Source organism: Suricata suricatta, chromosome 9, assembly GCF_006229205.1.
Source record: "Suricata suricatta isolate VVHF042 chromosome 9, meerkat_22Aug2017_6uvM2_HiC, whole genome shotgun sequence".
In the NCBI taxonomy this organism is placed as follows: domain Eukaryota; kingdom Metazoa; phylum Chordata; class Mammalia; order Carnivora; family Herpestidae; genus Suricata; species Suricata suricatta.
Window position 1 is genome coordinate 83,023,010 of NC_043708.1, and position 13,495 is coordinate 83,036,504.

General features: G+C 36.3%; 1 protein-coding gene across 5 annotated transcripts in view; it reads right to left on the reverse strand.

Moving 5' to 3' along the window:
- The window catches only part of UBR1 (ubiquitin protein ligase E3 component n-recognin 1), a 128,333-nt gene that overhangs the window by 28,789 nt on the left and 86,049 nt on the right, over nucleotides 1-13,495 (reverse strand). For all 5 annotated transcript variants that reach the window (XM_029952759.1, XM_029952758.1, XM_029952760.1 and 2 more), the window contains 6 exons: nucleotides 9,909-10,114; nucleotides 8,439-8,532; nucleotides 7,516-7,665; nucleotides 5,131-5,228; nucleotides 2,347-2,440; nucleotides 724-872 (listed from right to left, as the gene is read on the reverse strand). In XM_029952759.1, the coding sequence (XP_029808619.1) occupies nucleotides 724-872; nucleotides 2,347-2,440; nucleotides 5,131-5,228; nucleotides 7,516-7,665; nucleotides 8,439-8,532; nucleotides 9,909-10,114 (791 nt within the window). The remainder of the gene's footprint in view (nucleotides 1-723; nucleotides 873-2,346; nucleotides 2,441-5,130; nucleotides 5,229-7,515; nucleotides 7,666-8,438; nucleotides 8,533-9,908; nucleotides 10,115-13,495) is intronic.

Below are 13,495 nucleotides of genomic sequence, written 5' to 3' on the forward strand. Positions count from 1 at the left end.
AGAAGACATAAAAGAATGAACAGTTCTTACTCTTTTTACAGTATTACATGACTATAATAAGCAAATATGCTGATTTTAAAATCTAACCAATCCTTCACTACCACACTCTTCTTGCCCCCACCCCAGCTTTCCTGATATAAAGCTGACACAAAACACTGTAAATTTAAGGTGTACATCATGTTGACTTGATTGCTGCATTTTTCTATAAAAAGCTTTCAAAATGGCAGAGAACTTGACAGTGGGCTTCCCTTCCAACCTGGTGAGTTCCTGCCTGCTAGTCTACCTTTCACAACTACCTTAGTCTTCCTTTCCCTATTCTGATAATGTTTTAGGTGACTTTGGTTTCCCTTCCTTTTTTTTCTCTCAAGGTGTAAAAGAAACAAAAATTACTGAACATTTCTGGCTTGATTCTTCTTCGTTTGCCTTTCCCCCCTTGGTTTCCCTAGGTTATAAATCTGCCAGCTTTTGAATATAGCTTTCTTTATGCTATACCTTTAAGATATTTTGAGCTTATGTTGCATATGACCAATGTTGTAGTTAAAAAGGGATCAATAAAAAATTCTCAGACCAAATGGCACCAGGCCACACTAATCCACTGAGATACTAATAGTCCTCAAACAATTCAAACTGTTTTAAGACATCAGGGAAAAGAAAACATTTTTGGTCAATCAATGTTAATTATTTTTCTATGAACCCTCCAGAGCAGTCTCTCAGAGGCTTTACCAATTGCCTGGATAGTGAAAGCACATGTGCTCCAGGTCATCATCGGGACTCGAGGATCCATTTCATCAGGAGGTACTTTTAGTCCAATTCTATAAATTGTTGTAGCAAAGAGAATGACCATTTCCTTAATGCTATTAGAATATTTTATCCTAAAAATAAAACAAGAAAAAAGTGATTAAATAAAAGGGGTTACCTACAGAGGAAGGTACAGAAACAACGATTTAACAACAATTTAGGTACTAAAACAACAATTTAATTCCTTTTGACAAAGTAAAATGCTCTTTGTCAAATTAGAGATTAGAGCCTCTGAAGAAAAAAATGGGACTGTATCTCTTACAGGTAGAAAAATATCTCTTATAAATGATAATGGCTCATATAACTGCTTCCTATAAAAGATATAATAATGGATCACAGCAGAAAGGATTCAGGTCCAAATTAAGGACAGACTGGAGAGAAAGAATAAAATTCAGAGCAAAGAGATCTGACCTAACAAGTTTTAATTTCTGGGAAAGGGACTAAGAGGGTTCTTCAGTGTTAACAGGGTGTGTGAGAGATAAAGAATGAATATACCATGTACTTGGGAGTGATAATTTCTGATTTCCTGAACTTCCTTTTGTAACAAGTATTTTCTTTTTTCCTTAAGTTTATTTATTTTGAGAGAGAGAGAGAGAGAGAGAGAGAGAGAGAGCGCACGTGAGAGCGTGTGAGCAGGGGAGGGGCAGAGAGAGAAGGAGAGAGACTCCCAAGCGGGCTCTGCACCATTAGTAAGATCTCATGAACCGTGAGATCATGACCTGAGCCAAAATCAAGAGCCTGATGCTAACCAACTGAACCACCCAGGTGCCCCTGTAACCTGTATTTTCAGTAGCAATGGATTCAAAATATAAACAAGGATCGCAACTAAAAAAATGTACATCAGATAATATTTATCAAATAATAGTAATAACTGACTTGGATATATTATGTTTTTCAAAATGTTTTCACATAAGTAGTTTTCCAATAACCTTATGATGTAAGATAAGGAGTTACATTTCAATTTTACAAACATGGAAAATGAATGGGGGAGGTGACCTGAGACTTTACAGAAGTCAGAGTTAGATATGACTTTTTTTCCTTTTTCTTTTAATGTTTATTTTTGAGAGAGAGAGAGAGACAGAGTCTGAACAGGGAAGGAACAGAGAGAGAGAGGGAGACACAGAATCAAAAGCAAGCTCCAGGCTGAGCTGTCAGCACAGAGCCCAAGATGGGGCTCAAACTCACAAGCTGCCAGATCATGACCTGAGCTGAAGTTAGATGCTTGACTGTACCACCCAGGTGCCTCTAGATATGACTTTAATTGAAGTCTCAAATTGTGCTCTTATTGTAGGTTGGGCTATAAGGAAATGGCATTTTTGTTGGTCAAAAATGGTTAATTACAGGCAGGATTCACTCTAATACATATTACTCTAATACCTCAAACCACTTAATTTTATTGTACAAATAAAACTCCAGGGAGAAACAAGATCAAAATGGGATAAACAATTTTGCAAATAAGGCAAGAAGGAAGGCAGGAAGGAAGGATTGTTCTTCCCTCTTATTTTTACGGCTATTTACAAACTACTCTTAACTTATTTAGATACTTACGAAGGCTGAATTCCAAAACTGAGGATAGAATGAAACTCAAAAGTGGAATCACCCATTCCTTGATCAAATAAGATGGGAATTGTTGGGTTTTCTCCTTATAAATGAAAAGGAAAAAGGATGAAAAATCACAAGGGTTTGGTGTGACACACACTTTTCTAGCTTTTTAAAATTACATATGACCATTTTAGAAAACTTAGAAAATATTAATAAGCAATAAACAATCGTTCAAAATTTCTCTACTCAACATTTGGGTGAACATTTCTGTTCTCCATATAAATGTTACACATACAGATTGTTTTTAGAAGACAAAATCTCTAATACTATTCTGTATCTTGTTTTTTCACCAACAGATCATAAATGTCTTTCCACATCAGCAACTCTCCCTCTATGTCTCCATTTTTAATGGATCTATAGTATTCTATTAGTAAGGCAGCACACATTAGTGAGTAAGAGCCAGGAATCTGCAGCCAAGCTGCCTGGGGTGGCATCCTAACTCTGACCTTATTACTAAGACCTTGAGTGAATACTAAGCTCTTTGGGGCTCCATTTCCTTATCGAATTAGAATTGTTGTTCCCCTGTGTGGAACAAGTTGTCTTTTCCTGCTTGCTCTTGAGACTTTTTTCCTTCATCTTTGGTTCTCAGCAGTTTGAGTATAATCTGTCTGGGTTTGATTTTCTTTTAGTTTATCTTTGAGTTTCACTGAACTTAAATCTGTAAATTTATGTCTTTCACCAAATTTGGGAGGTTTTCAGTCATCATTTCTTGAAATTTTTTTTTGGTACCATCCCTTTTCTTTTCAGGGCTTGTATGACATAAATATTGGGCTAAAAAACTTGGGCCCATGTGTCTCTAAAGCTATTTTTCTTTTTTCATCACTTTTCTGTCTATTCTTCAGACTGGGTAATTTCCACTGAACAGATTTCAAGTTCACTGACTCTTATCCTTCCCATCTTCATTCTACTATTGAACCCATCCAGTTAATTTTTATTTCATATAGTATTTTTTCAATTCTATTATCTCTATTTGTTTTTTTAAAAATTGTTTCTATTTTTTTTCAGCGGAGAACTCACATTTTTTCCATTTATTTCAAAAGTGTTCACCTTTACCTTATATTGAATGTTGATTGGATGTTTTAAATTTTTTATCTAAAAAGTTCAATGTTAAAACATCTCAAGATTGGCATCTGGTTGTTATTTTCCTTGAGATTGGTCAGATTCTCCTGGTTCTTGGTATGTTGAGTAATTTTGGATTGTATCTTGGATATTTTGAATATTACATTGTGAGGTTTTGGTTCTTCTTAAAATCCTCTGGGAAAATGTACCTTTCTTTTTGTTTCAGTAGGCAATCAACCCAATTAGTTTCAACAATTTCTGTTCCAGGGTCTGTGGGTGGTGGTTCCAATGTCCGTCTCAGAGCCTTTGCTATGTGGGTCTGCCTGTACAGGCACTACTCAGGGGTTCGTCTGGGACTTGAGTGATGACTTAATGCAGCTTCATTCTCAAACCTGTTGCTGTTTCTCTGGGCCTGTTCTGCACATGTGCAGCGTGGAGGCAAGCCCAGGATCTGTGCTGTTCTCAAAAATAGAAGATTCCCCTTCTAGAGCTCTTTCTCTCTGGGATTTCCCCCATATTCTCTAGCTCCAAGGGACCCTTTTCCCCATTTCCTCTGGCCATAATGACAGGCTTCTCTGAGTTTTAGTCCCTTCTGTTGTTGAGGAGACTTAGGTGACTGGGGCTACCCTTGAGATTCTGAAGCTGTGAGATGATGACTGAAAAAAATTAATAAGGATTCATCCTACATTCTGTGGAACACAGAGGCCCCTTTTTTCCAGTATCTCTAGCCAGAGAGACTGGTTTTCTCTTGGGATTTAACATTATCTATGTGGCCATCACGGCATTGTAGCTCCAGCTCGATGACTGGGGCTGGCCTCAGGAGAGGGTCAGAAGAGGGGGGAAACAAACAAACAAAAAAACAAACAAAAAAACTAAAAAAAAAAAAAACCCAACACAACAGGAATTCCCTTTATACTTTCCAGTTCTGAGGGACTTCTGGTCAGAAAGAGGGCATCTCTCTTGAATTTTTTACTATTCATGTCCATTGCAAAGCTCTGTGACTCAGACAATGCTGAATTCAAAGCTGGGGAACAAAGGAGGAAAAAACCCCAGGAAACTCATTGTCTCTACCAATCATTCTTCGAATTTTGACTTCCCTCCTTAATCTGCCTGCGACTGTTTACTTCTCAGAGTCTTTAGATTTTTTAGTCTTATCCCTCAATTGTGAAGAATATATAAATGAGGTAATAGTTTTAAAATGTTTCTGTTACTATTAATATTAATGACAACACATTAACAAAATGAGTAATAGTAATGGCTAATGCTCATACAGTATTTACTAGGTACCACGCACTGTTCTACTTCACACAGGATACCTCAACCCTTAAGTCAGTGAGATAGATACTATTATTATTCTCACCCTGCAAATAAGAAAGTTGAGGCACAGAAAAGTTAAATGACTTGTCCAAGATCTCAGAGATAATAAGCAATGGATCTAAGATGTAACTCCAAGCAGTCTGACTCCAGATTTATCATTGTCTATATTGCTTGTTAGGATGCAAAGTGATTTAAGCCAAACTTACATCTTGGTTTTGAAAACCTTTAGCTCCTGATAGTCAACAAATCTGTATCTGCAAACCATATTTTAGAGCAAGAAGTACTTCAGAAAAATATTAAAGACTCTGACACTTAAATCTCACACAGCAAAATATAAAGTAATTGTGAGCAAACCTTTAGCATGTTTCATATTATAACCTGATATTCTGGCCAAAACAATCTGTATCCATTGTGCCAGGGTCAAAAGTTGAGCAAGAGCCTCTGCATTCTCACTGAAAAATGATATTTAAAAATTATTAAGCCATTGGCACAAAGTCAAACTGAAAAGTTGAACTTGTAGAGTCTTTCTATGGATAATTGGCTGTATGAAAAAAATCAAATCCCTTCATATTAACTTCCTAGGTCATAGAAACACATATGTTTTAAAAATGTGGTTTTAGCATCATTTACAACAGCCGCAATATGGAAGCAACCTAAGTGCCCACTGATAGATGAATGGATAGAGAAGACGTACACACACACACACACACACACACACACACACACACACACACAATGGGATATTACTCAGCCATAAAAACAAGGATGAGATCTTGCTATTTGTGACAAAATGGATGGGACTATAGGGTATTATGCTAAGTGAAATAAGTCAGACAGAGAAAGACAAATACCATGTGATTTCACTTATATGTGGAATATAAAAAACAAAACAAATGAACACACAATGCGGAAAGAGACCCATAAATACAAAGAACAGTCTGATGGTTGCCAGAAAGCGGGATAGCGTGGGGGAATGGGAAAAAAGGGGTGAAGGAGAGAGGGAGATACAGGCTTTTAGTTATGGAATGAGTAAGTCATGGGGGTGAAGGTACAGCATAGGGAATATAGTCAACAGTATTACAATAGTGTTGTATGTCACTGATGGGAGCTACACGTGTGGTGGGCAAAGCACAGTACAGTGTTGTTGTTGTTGTTGAATACTGTGCACTTGAACTAAGGTAACATTGTGGGTCAACTATATTTCAATAAAATAAATAAATAAATAAATAAATAAATACAAGTAAAAATGTAGTCTTTGGGGGGAGCGGAATTTTAAAAGTATAAGGAGTAAGATAACATTCATATGCCCATCACCTAGAATAACAAATATCGATAAAAAATAACAAATATCAATAAATGGAATCACTATTCTGGTCACTCAAATAAAAAAACAGGTGTTGTCACTGATTTCTCAGATTCTCTCATGACTCACATTCAAATATAGCAACTAGTCTGGCTGGTTTTACCTTCTAAATATATCCCAAGTTGATGGTTTTTTCCTACTTCCATTGCTACTACCCTAATCAAAATTACTTCATCCTTCACTGGAACTATTTCAATACATTACCTGTTCTTCCTGTTTCCACAATAGTGCTTCATTATTATCTATATTCACTGTAGAACTGCCAGGGGGATCTTTTAAAGTGTAAATCTTGTGGGGAGAAGCACTGGGTGTTATATGGAAACCAATTTGACAATAAACTGTTATAAAAAAATAAAGTGTAAATCTGATTATATCACTGTCCTGTTCAAAGTACTCCAGTGGTTTCCCATCAGACATAAAATACTTTGTGTTTTTAAACTAAAAATAAAATTCTAATTTCCAATCTTCTAAGCCCTTTTATGATCTGGTTCTTTGCTTGCATCATTCCAAGCATGCTGCCTTTCTGCTGTGTCTCAAACATGCTGATGATATTCTTACTTCAGGGTGTTCACTCTTTATATTTTTTTAAATTTAAAAATTTTTTACATTTATTTATTTTTGAGAGACAGAAAGAGACAGAGTGCCAGCAGGGGAAGGGCAGAGAGAGAAGGAGACACAGAATCCAAAGCAGGCTCCAGGCTCTGAACTGTCAGCACAGAGCCTGACATGGGGCTTGAACCCACACACTGTGAGATCATGACCCGAGCTGAAGTCGGATGCCCAACTGACTGAGCCACCCAGGTGCCCCCAGGGTGTTTGTTCTTGGTATTGCCTATGCTAGAACAATGACCCTGACTGCCATGCCTATAACCTCTGAACACTTTTACTGTGGAAACATGTTACGTTTTTATCAATGAAACAACTTTCATTAGCGAAACTTAGGTCAATCACCACAAATTCACTGAGTTTTAAGAAAATGAACAACAACGAAGAATACTGTTATTGTGTACAACAGTGACAACACAGAAATATACAATTATAATGCTATAGCTATCACAAAAAATGGATAAAATTGTTAAGTTACATTCACAGATGGTCAGAATAGAAAAGTTTAAAAACTTAGTCTAAAAACTTAGAAACTATCCAAAGTTAGAAGATAACACACATAACATACAGATTTAACAAACATTCCAGTTATTTTAGAGACCAAAAGTCAGAGCATTTCATATTTTAAAGACAAAATACAAGTTAGGGAAGGAAAAAGTATTAATTACTTCAAACAGCAAAAGAAACTAGCAATCTAATCAAAATAGGCACAAATGAAAGGATTGAAGATAGCTTTTGAAAATTTAACCAAAACATGAATCAAAACATACCTGTTTATCCTTTGAGGTTGCAAAGGAATAATGGGGATCACAGTATTGCACAGAGACTTGCAAAGAGGGCAAAGATATTCTCCGCTCTCTAAGTCAAAAAGGTCAACATGGATGCGCTGCTGAGAGCTCAGTTGTACAGCTTCAAAATATCTGCAAAATTTCAAGACATGGGTCCATTCAGAACAATATATGTATTTTCATTCTAAGTGACAAAAATCTAGAATTTTTGCTTCAATAAATGTCTTAGAATCTACATGCCCAAATACCCAAGTTACAATTATAGAAGAAACAGGATACCCATTCTTTTGGGGGCACACTGGAAGACACATTAGGGCAGAAAGAAACAGAAGATAACTTTACTGAATCGTAACTTGGCTCCTAACTCAACAGCATGGAGATATAATGCAGACACTACCTCCTTCAGTTTCCAATGGCCAACTGATGTAGTAAAGGCTATTCAGGAAAATTATGTACTTTAATCCAATGCCAAGAGGGTGAATCCTATGTAAAAGATTTCCCAGGAATTATATTTCTGAATTTTTCTCTTCCAGAGGTGGACCTAGAATTTCTTGTCTTATTCTATCTCAAAGTACTGTTCATTCTACATTACCAGGGAAATGAGATTTTTTAAAGAAAGATTACAGCTTTCTTTTACACAAATACTGATCAGGAGCAACCAACTAGCTTGTGCAAAGGAAGTAGAAAGGAGTAGTGAAAATTTTAAGTTGATAGTTTGTTACATCCATTTCTGAAGGTGATTAAGATAATGAGTATCATGCAAACAAAATTAGTAATTAAAGCTGCTCCAGTTATTCAGGTAAGAAGGAAGGAAAGAAGACACGAGAAAACACGCCTTTTTGTGGCCTTTAGTGAATTTCAATATTTCTAGTTTCTTTCAAGAACATGTCAGAAGGACCACTTACTTCTGCCAGCACACCGCATGCATCACATGACCACAGCTTCCTGTGTAAGTTCCGTATGCCAAGTCTGGATCCATGAAGAGTGGGTCCAGGGTTTCTGGTAAAGGAAGACAAAAATAGGAAGTATATAGTCATCTCCCCCACAGTTATAAAATGGGGAAAAAAAGATTATCAGGTCTAAAATTCTAATCATGAACCTTTTTAGGAATGTCCAAGTAAAGTTTCATAGTATCATGGTAACATAATATATATTCTTAATAGTAAGTAAAAAGAGAAAAATATAAAGCTAGACCTCCAGGTAGGATTTAAAATTAGTGAGTTAATGACAACTTCTATTTTTGTATTTTTATTCTGAACATTAGGTTTAAGTTGCCTTATCTTGGTTGTTGAAGTAATTTTTCTATGAGTGAAGTACAATTTGCTCTTCTAATTTTAAGAGTAATTTGAATTACTTTCTAAGGGATATTTAGGGCAGTATAATCTGGATAAAAGCAAAGACAAAGTGGTTAAAAATCTGGATTCATTACATATAACTTGTGGCCTCGGGTAAATTATTTAACTTCTCCGTGCCTCAGTTCCTTTATCTGTAAATGGAGCCAATATTGGTACCAAACTCACTGGGTTGTTGTGTGGATTAAGTGAGTAAATACACATAAAGCACTTAATCAGTGCCTGGCATACAGTAAGTTACTGTTAACCTCTTTTATCATTATTATTATTATTCTAAGGGTATTTTATAAATCAGTAACCCTGATATGATGTAAAAAAAAATACAATACTTAATTAGTATTCTTGCCAAGAAAATACTTAACATGAACCTAATCTTGAGGCAACAATCAGACAGATTCACAATGTATAAAACAACTGGTCTACATTCTTCTAAGAGGTTATTATCATGAAAAAAAGGGCAAGTTCTAGATTAATACAGACTAAAACAGACATAATAAAAGCAAGGCACAAAATATGTCTAGACCCTAAATGAAAAAAAAGAAAAGTCTAGCTAAAAAAAGTCTAGCTGAGGACAGTTTGGGAAAATCCAAATATGGATCTTATATTAGGTAATATTCTTGAATTATTATTCATTTTCTTAAACATTATAATGGTATAATAGATACGTAATAGATTATCCTTAGTGTTAGAAGATGCACGTGTAAATATTTAGGGGTGAAATATCATATACCTGTATCCTACTTTCAAAAGGTTCAGCAAAGAAAAATGGGGGAGATAGATAGGCAGATAGAGACAAAGACTGAGCAATGTGGCCAAGTGTAACAAAAATAAAAATTAAAAAATAAAACAAAGGAGCCAAAATGGTATGTAAAGATCTAGAGTCCACTGTACTAATGGGTAAAATGTGATCTGACTAAATAAGGCTAAATACAGTCTCACTCTCAAACTTCTTCCAATATTTTTTTCTCATTACAAAAATATGAAAAGATATGCTCAAAAAGATATTTATTAAACAATACATACCCCCTGAGAGTTCTATGGGTTTTCCCCTGTGCTGGGTTAAGGCGGTGGATTTCTGGACACAGGCCGATAATACCATGGCATTATTTTCTATTTTCACCTCTTGTTCTTCTTGGCAGAGGATGCATGTCAGCACCTCCTTTTCAGTAACAGTCGGACCCCGTTTAGGACCCAAAGCAATTTTAGAGTAGTCACTGACTGCTGGGGCACTACCAAGAGAAACGACCAGAAATGAGGACACACGTTTTGGTCACTTGTCTTTATATTTTGGTAGGTTTTAAATAACTGTAGGGCAAGAACTTTAAGAACAAAAATAGTAAAATAAAAATGATATTTAGCAATATTAGCTTAAAATCTTTCCCCTTGATTTTTCTGGCTCGTATCAGTTAATGTGCTTATTTGAAAATACATTTTATATTGCTAAGTGCAAAAAAAAGCAGATCGCAATGTAGAACATATATTATAATTAATTTTCATACCAAGAAGCAGGGTTATCTGTTTTTCTCTGATTAGAAAAGTAACACATGCTTAAGAAATTTTGGAAAATCTAGAAAAGTATAAAGAAGAAAATTAAAAGCATTATACACTCACAAACTAGATATAACCATTTGTATATTCCCATCTAGTCCACTTTCTATTTATACCATTCTTTTAACATAATTAAGATCATAATACATATACAGATTTGCATCCTGCTTTATTCACTTATATCTTAGTTGTTTTCCTGTGTCATTAAAATTTCTTCAGAAACCTTGTTTTTAAATGACTGCACAGTACTCTTACTATATGTACCTATAAGAGTTTTATCCTTTCCCTCTTCTTAGGCATTTAAGTTTCTATTCTATTTTGATAGGCTTTAAAATAAAAACTTACATCTTAATGATTTAGCAATTCTTATATGTACTCAGTGTATATAATAATAATATAATAATAGCAAATATTTATAAAGCACTGATTGTGATATGAGGCACTGTTTCAAATACTTAACATTAACTCATTTAATCTTTCCAACAATCCTATGAGGTAGGTACTAAGATTACTCTCCATTGTTAAGATGAAGAAACTGAGGCCTAGAGACAGTAAGAGATCTACCTAATGACTCATCACAAAGTAGTAGCAGAGCCTGTATCTAACCCATGTGATTTGACTTCACAGGCCATGCTATGAACTTCTTTGCAATACTGCCTCCTTGTTGTGCATGAAGCTTCCTGAAATGTCACAGATCATTCAACAAACTAGAAATAACTTAAATGTTCATCATCAATGTAAGTGAAATTACACCATACAGAATACTATGCAATTTTAAAAGGTGCAGTTTAAAAAGGTAGACGGGATATCACCTCATAGGCATTCAGCAATATGCGGGTTAAGGTTTACCTTTTGGTATCATAAGGACTAGAGGATACTACTGGAACTTAGTGAATGATGAGCCAGAGATGCTGATTGTCCTGCAATTTATGGAGCATGAAGAAGAATTGCCACATAAATGCCAAGACTGAGAAACACTGAGCTCATTTTGTATGTAAGAACATGGAGCATAGGTTTCCAAGTGAAAATGACAAGTTGCAGAAAGATTCATACATAATACCACTCATGCAAACACAACAAAAGACTGAATGATACTATGTAATTTCTATAGTTACATATATTTGCACATAATAGCACAGTACAAAGTCTGACAGGAGTTACATAAAACTTAAAACCAGAATATCTTCGGAGGAAGGGCAGAAAGGAGTCCCAGATTTAGGCGAGTGCTCAAACAGAACTTTAACTCTAACATTTGATTTTTAAAAGGAAAATGTGTCAGTATAACTGTGTAAATAAAATGCTATTTTAGGGGGCATCTGGGTGGCTCATTCAGTTAAGCATCTGACTTCGGCTCAGGTCATGATCTCACGGTTTGTGAGTTTGAGCCCCATATTGGGCCCTCTGTGGTCAGCAAGGAGCTTGCTTTGGATCCTATGTCTCCCTCTCTCTCCCTGCCCCTCTTCCACTTATTCATTTTTTCTCTCTCTCTCTCTCAAACATTAAAAAAAATTTTTTAAATAGTTTATTACCAACTTGGTTTCCACATAACACCCAGTGCTCTTCTCCACAAGTGTTCCTCTCCATGACCATCATTTCCCTTCTCCTTTCCCCTTCACTCTTCAGCCTTCAGTTTGTTTTCAGTATTCAAGAGTCTCTCATGATTTGCCTCACTCCCTCTCCCTAACTCTTTCCCTCCCCTTTCCCCTTTCCATGGTCCCCTGTTAGATTTCCGTTAGACCTATGAGCAAAAACATATGGTATCTGTCCTTCTCTGCCTAACTTATTTCACTTAGCATGACTCCCTCTAGGTCCATCCACATTCCTACAAATGGCCACATTTCATTCTTTCTCATTGCCATGTAGTATTCCATTGTGTATATATACCACATCTTCTCGATCCATTCATCAGTTGATGGACACTTAGGCTCTTTCCATCATTTGGCTATTGTTGAAAGTGCCACCATGAACATTGGGGTACATGTGCTCCTACGCATCAGCACTTCTGTAACCCTTGGGTAGATTCCCAGTAGTGCTATTGCTGGGTCATAGGGGAGTTCTATGGATAGTTTCTTGAGGAACCTCCATACTGTTTTCCAGAGTGGCTGTACCAGTTTACATTCCCACCAACAGTGTAGGAGGGTGCCCGTTTCTCCACATCCTCGCCAGGATCTATAGTCTCTTGATTTGTTCATTTTAGCCATTCTGACCGGTGTGAGGTGGTATCTCAGTGTGGTTTTGATTTGTGTTTCCCTGATGATGAGTGACGCTGAGCATTGTTTCATGTGCCTGTTGGCCATCTGAATGTCCTCTTTGGAGAAGTGTCTATTCATGTCTTCTGCCCATTTCTTCATTGGATTATTCATTTCTCGGGTGTGGAGTTTGGTGAGTTCCTTGTAGATTTTGGATACTAGCCCTTTATCCAATATGCCATTTGCCACTATCTTTTCACATTCTGTTGGTTGCCTATTAGTTTTTTTGACTGTTTCCTTTGCAGTGCAGAAGCTTTTTATCTTGATGAGGTCCCAAGAGTTCATATTTTTATCTTGATTCCCTTGCCTTTGGGGATGTGTCGAGTAGGAAATTGGTGCGACTGAGGTCAGGGAGGCTATTACCTGCTTTCTCCTCTAGAGTTTTTATGGTTTCCTGTCTCACATTCAGGTCCTTCAGCCATTTTGAGTTTATTTTTGTGTATAGTGTAAGAAAGTGGTCTAGATTCATTCTTCTGCATGTTGCTGTCCAGTTCTCCCAGCACCACCTGTTAAAGAGGCTGTCTTTTTTCGATCGGATACTCTTTCCTGCTTTGTCAAAGATTAATTGGCCATACACTTGTGGGTCCAGTTCTGGGCTCCCTATTTTATTCCATTGGTCTATGGGTCTGTTTTTGTGCCAATACCATACTGTCTTGATGATGGCAGCTTTGTAGTAGAGGCTAACGTCTGGGATTGTGATGCCTCCTGTTATGGTTTTCTTCTTCAATATTACTTTAGCTATTTGGGTTTTTTTGTGGTTCCATATGAATTTTAGGATAGTTTTTTCTAGCCTTGAGAAGAAAGCTGGTGCAG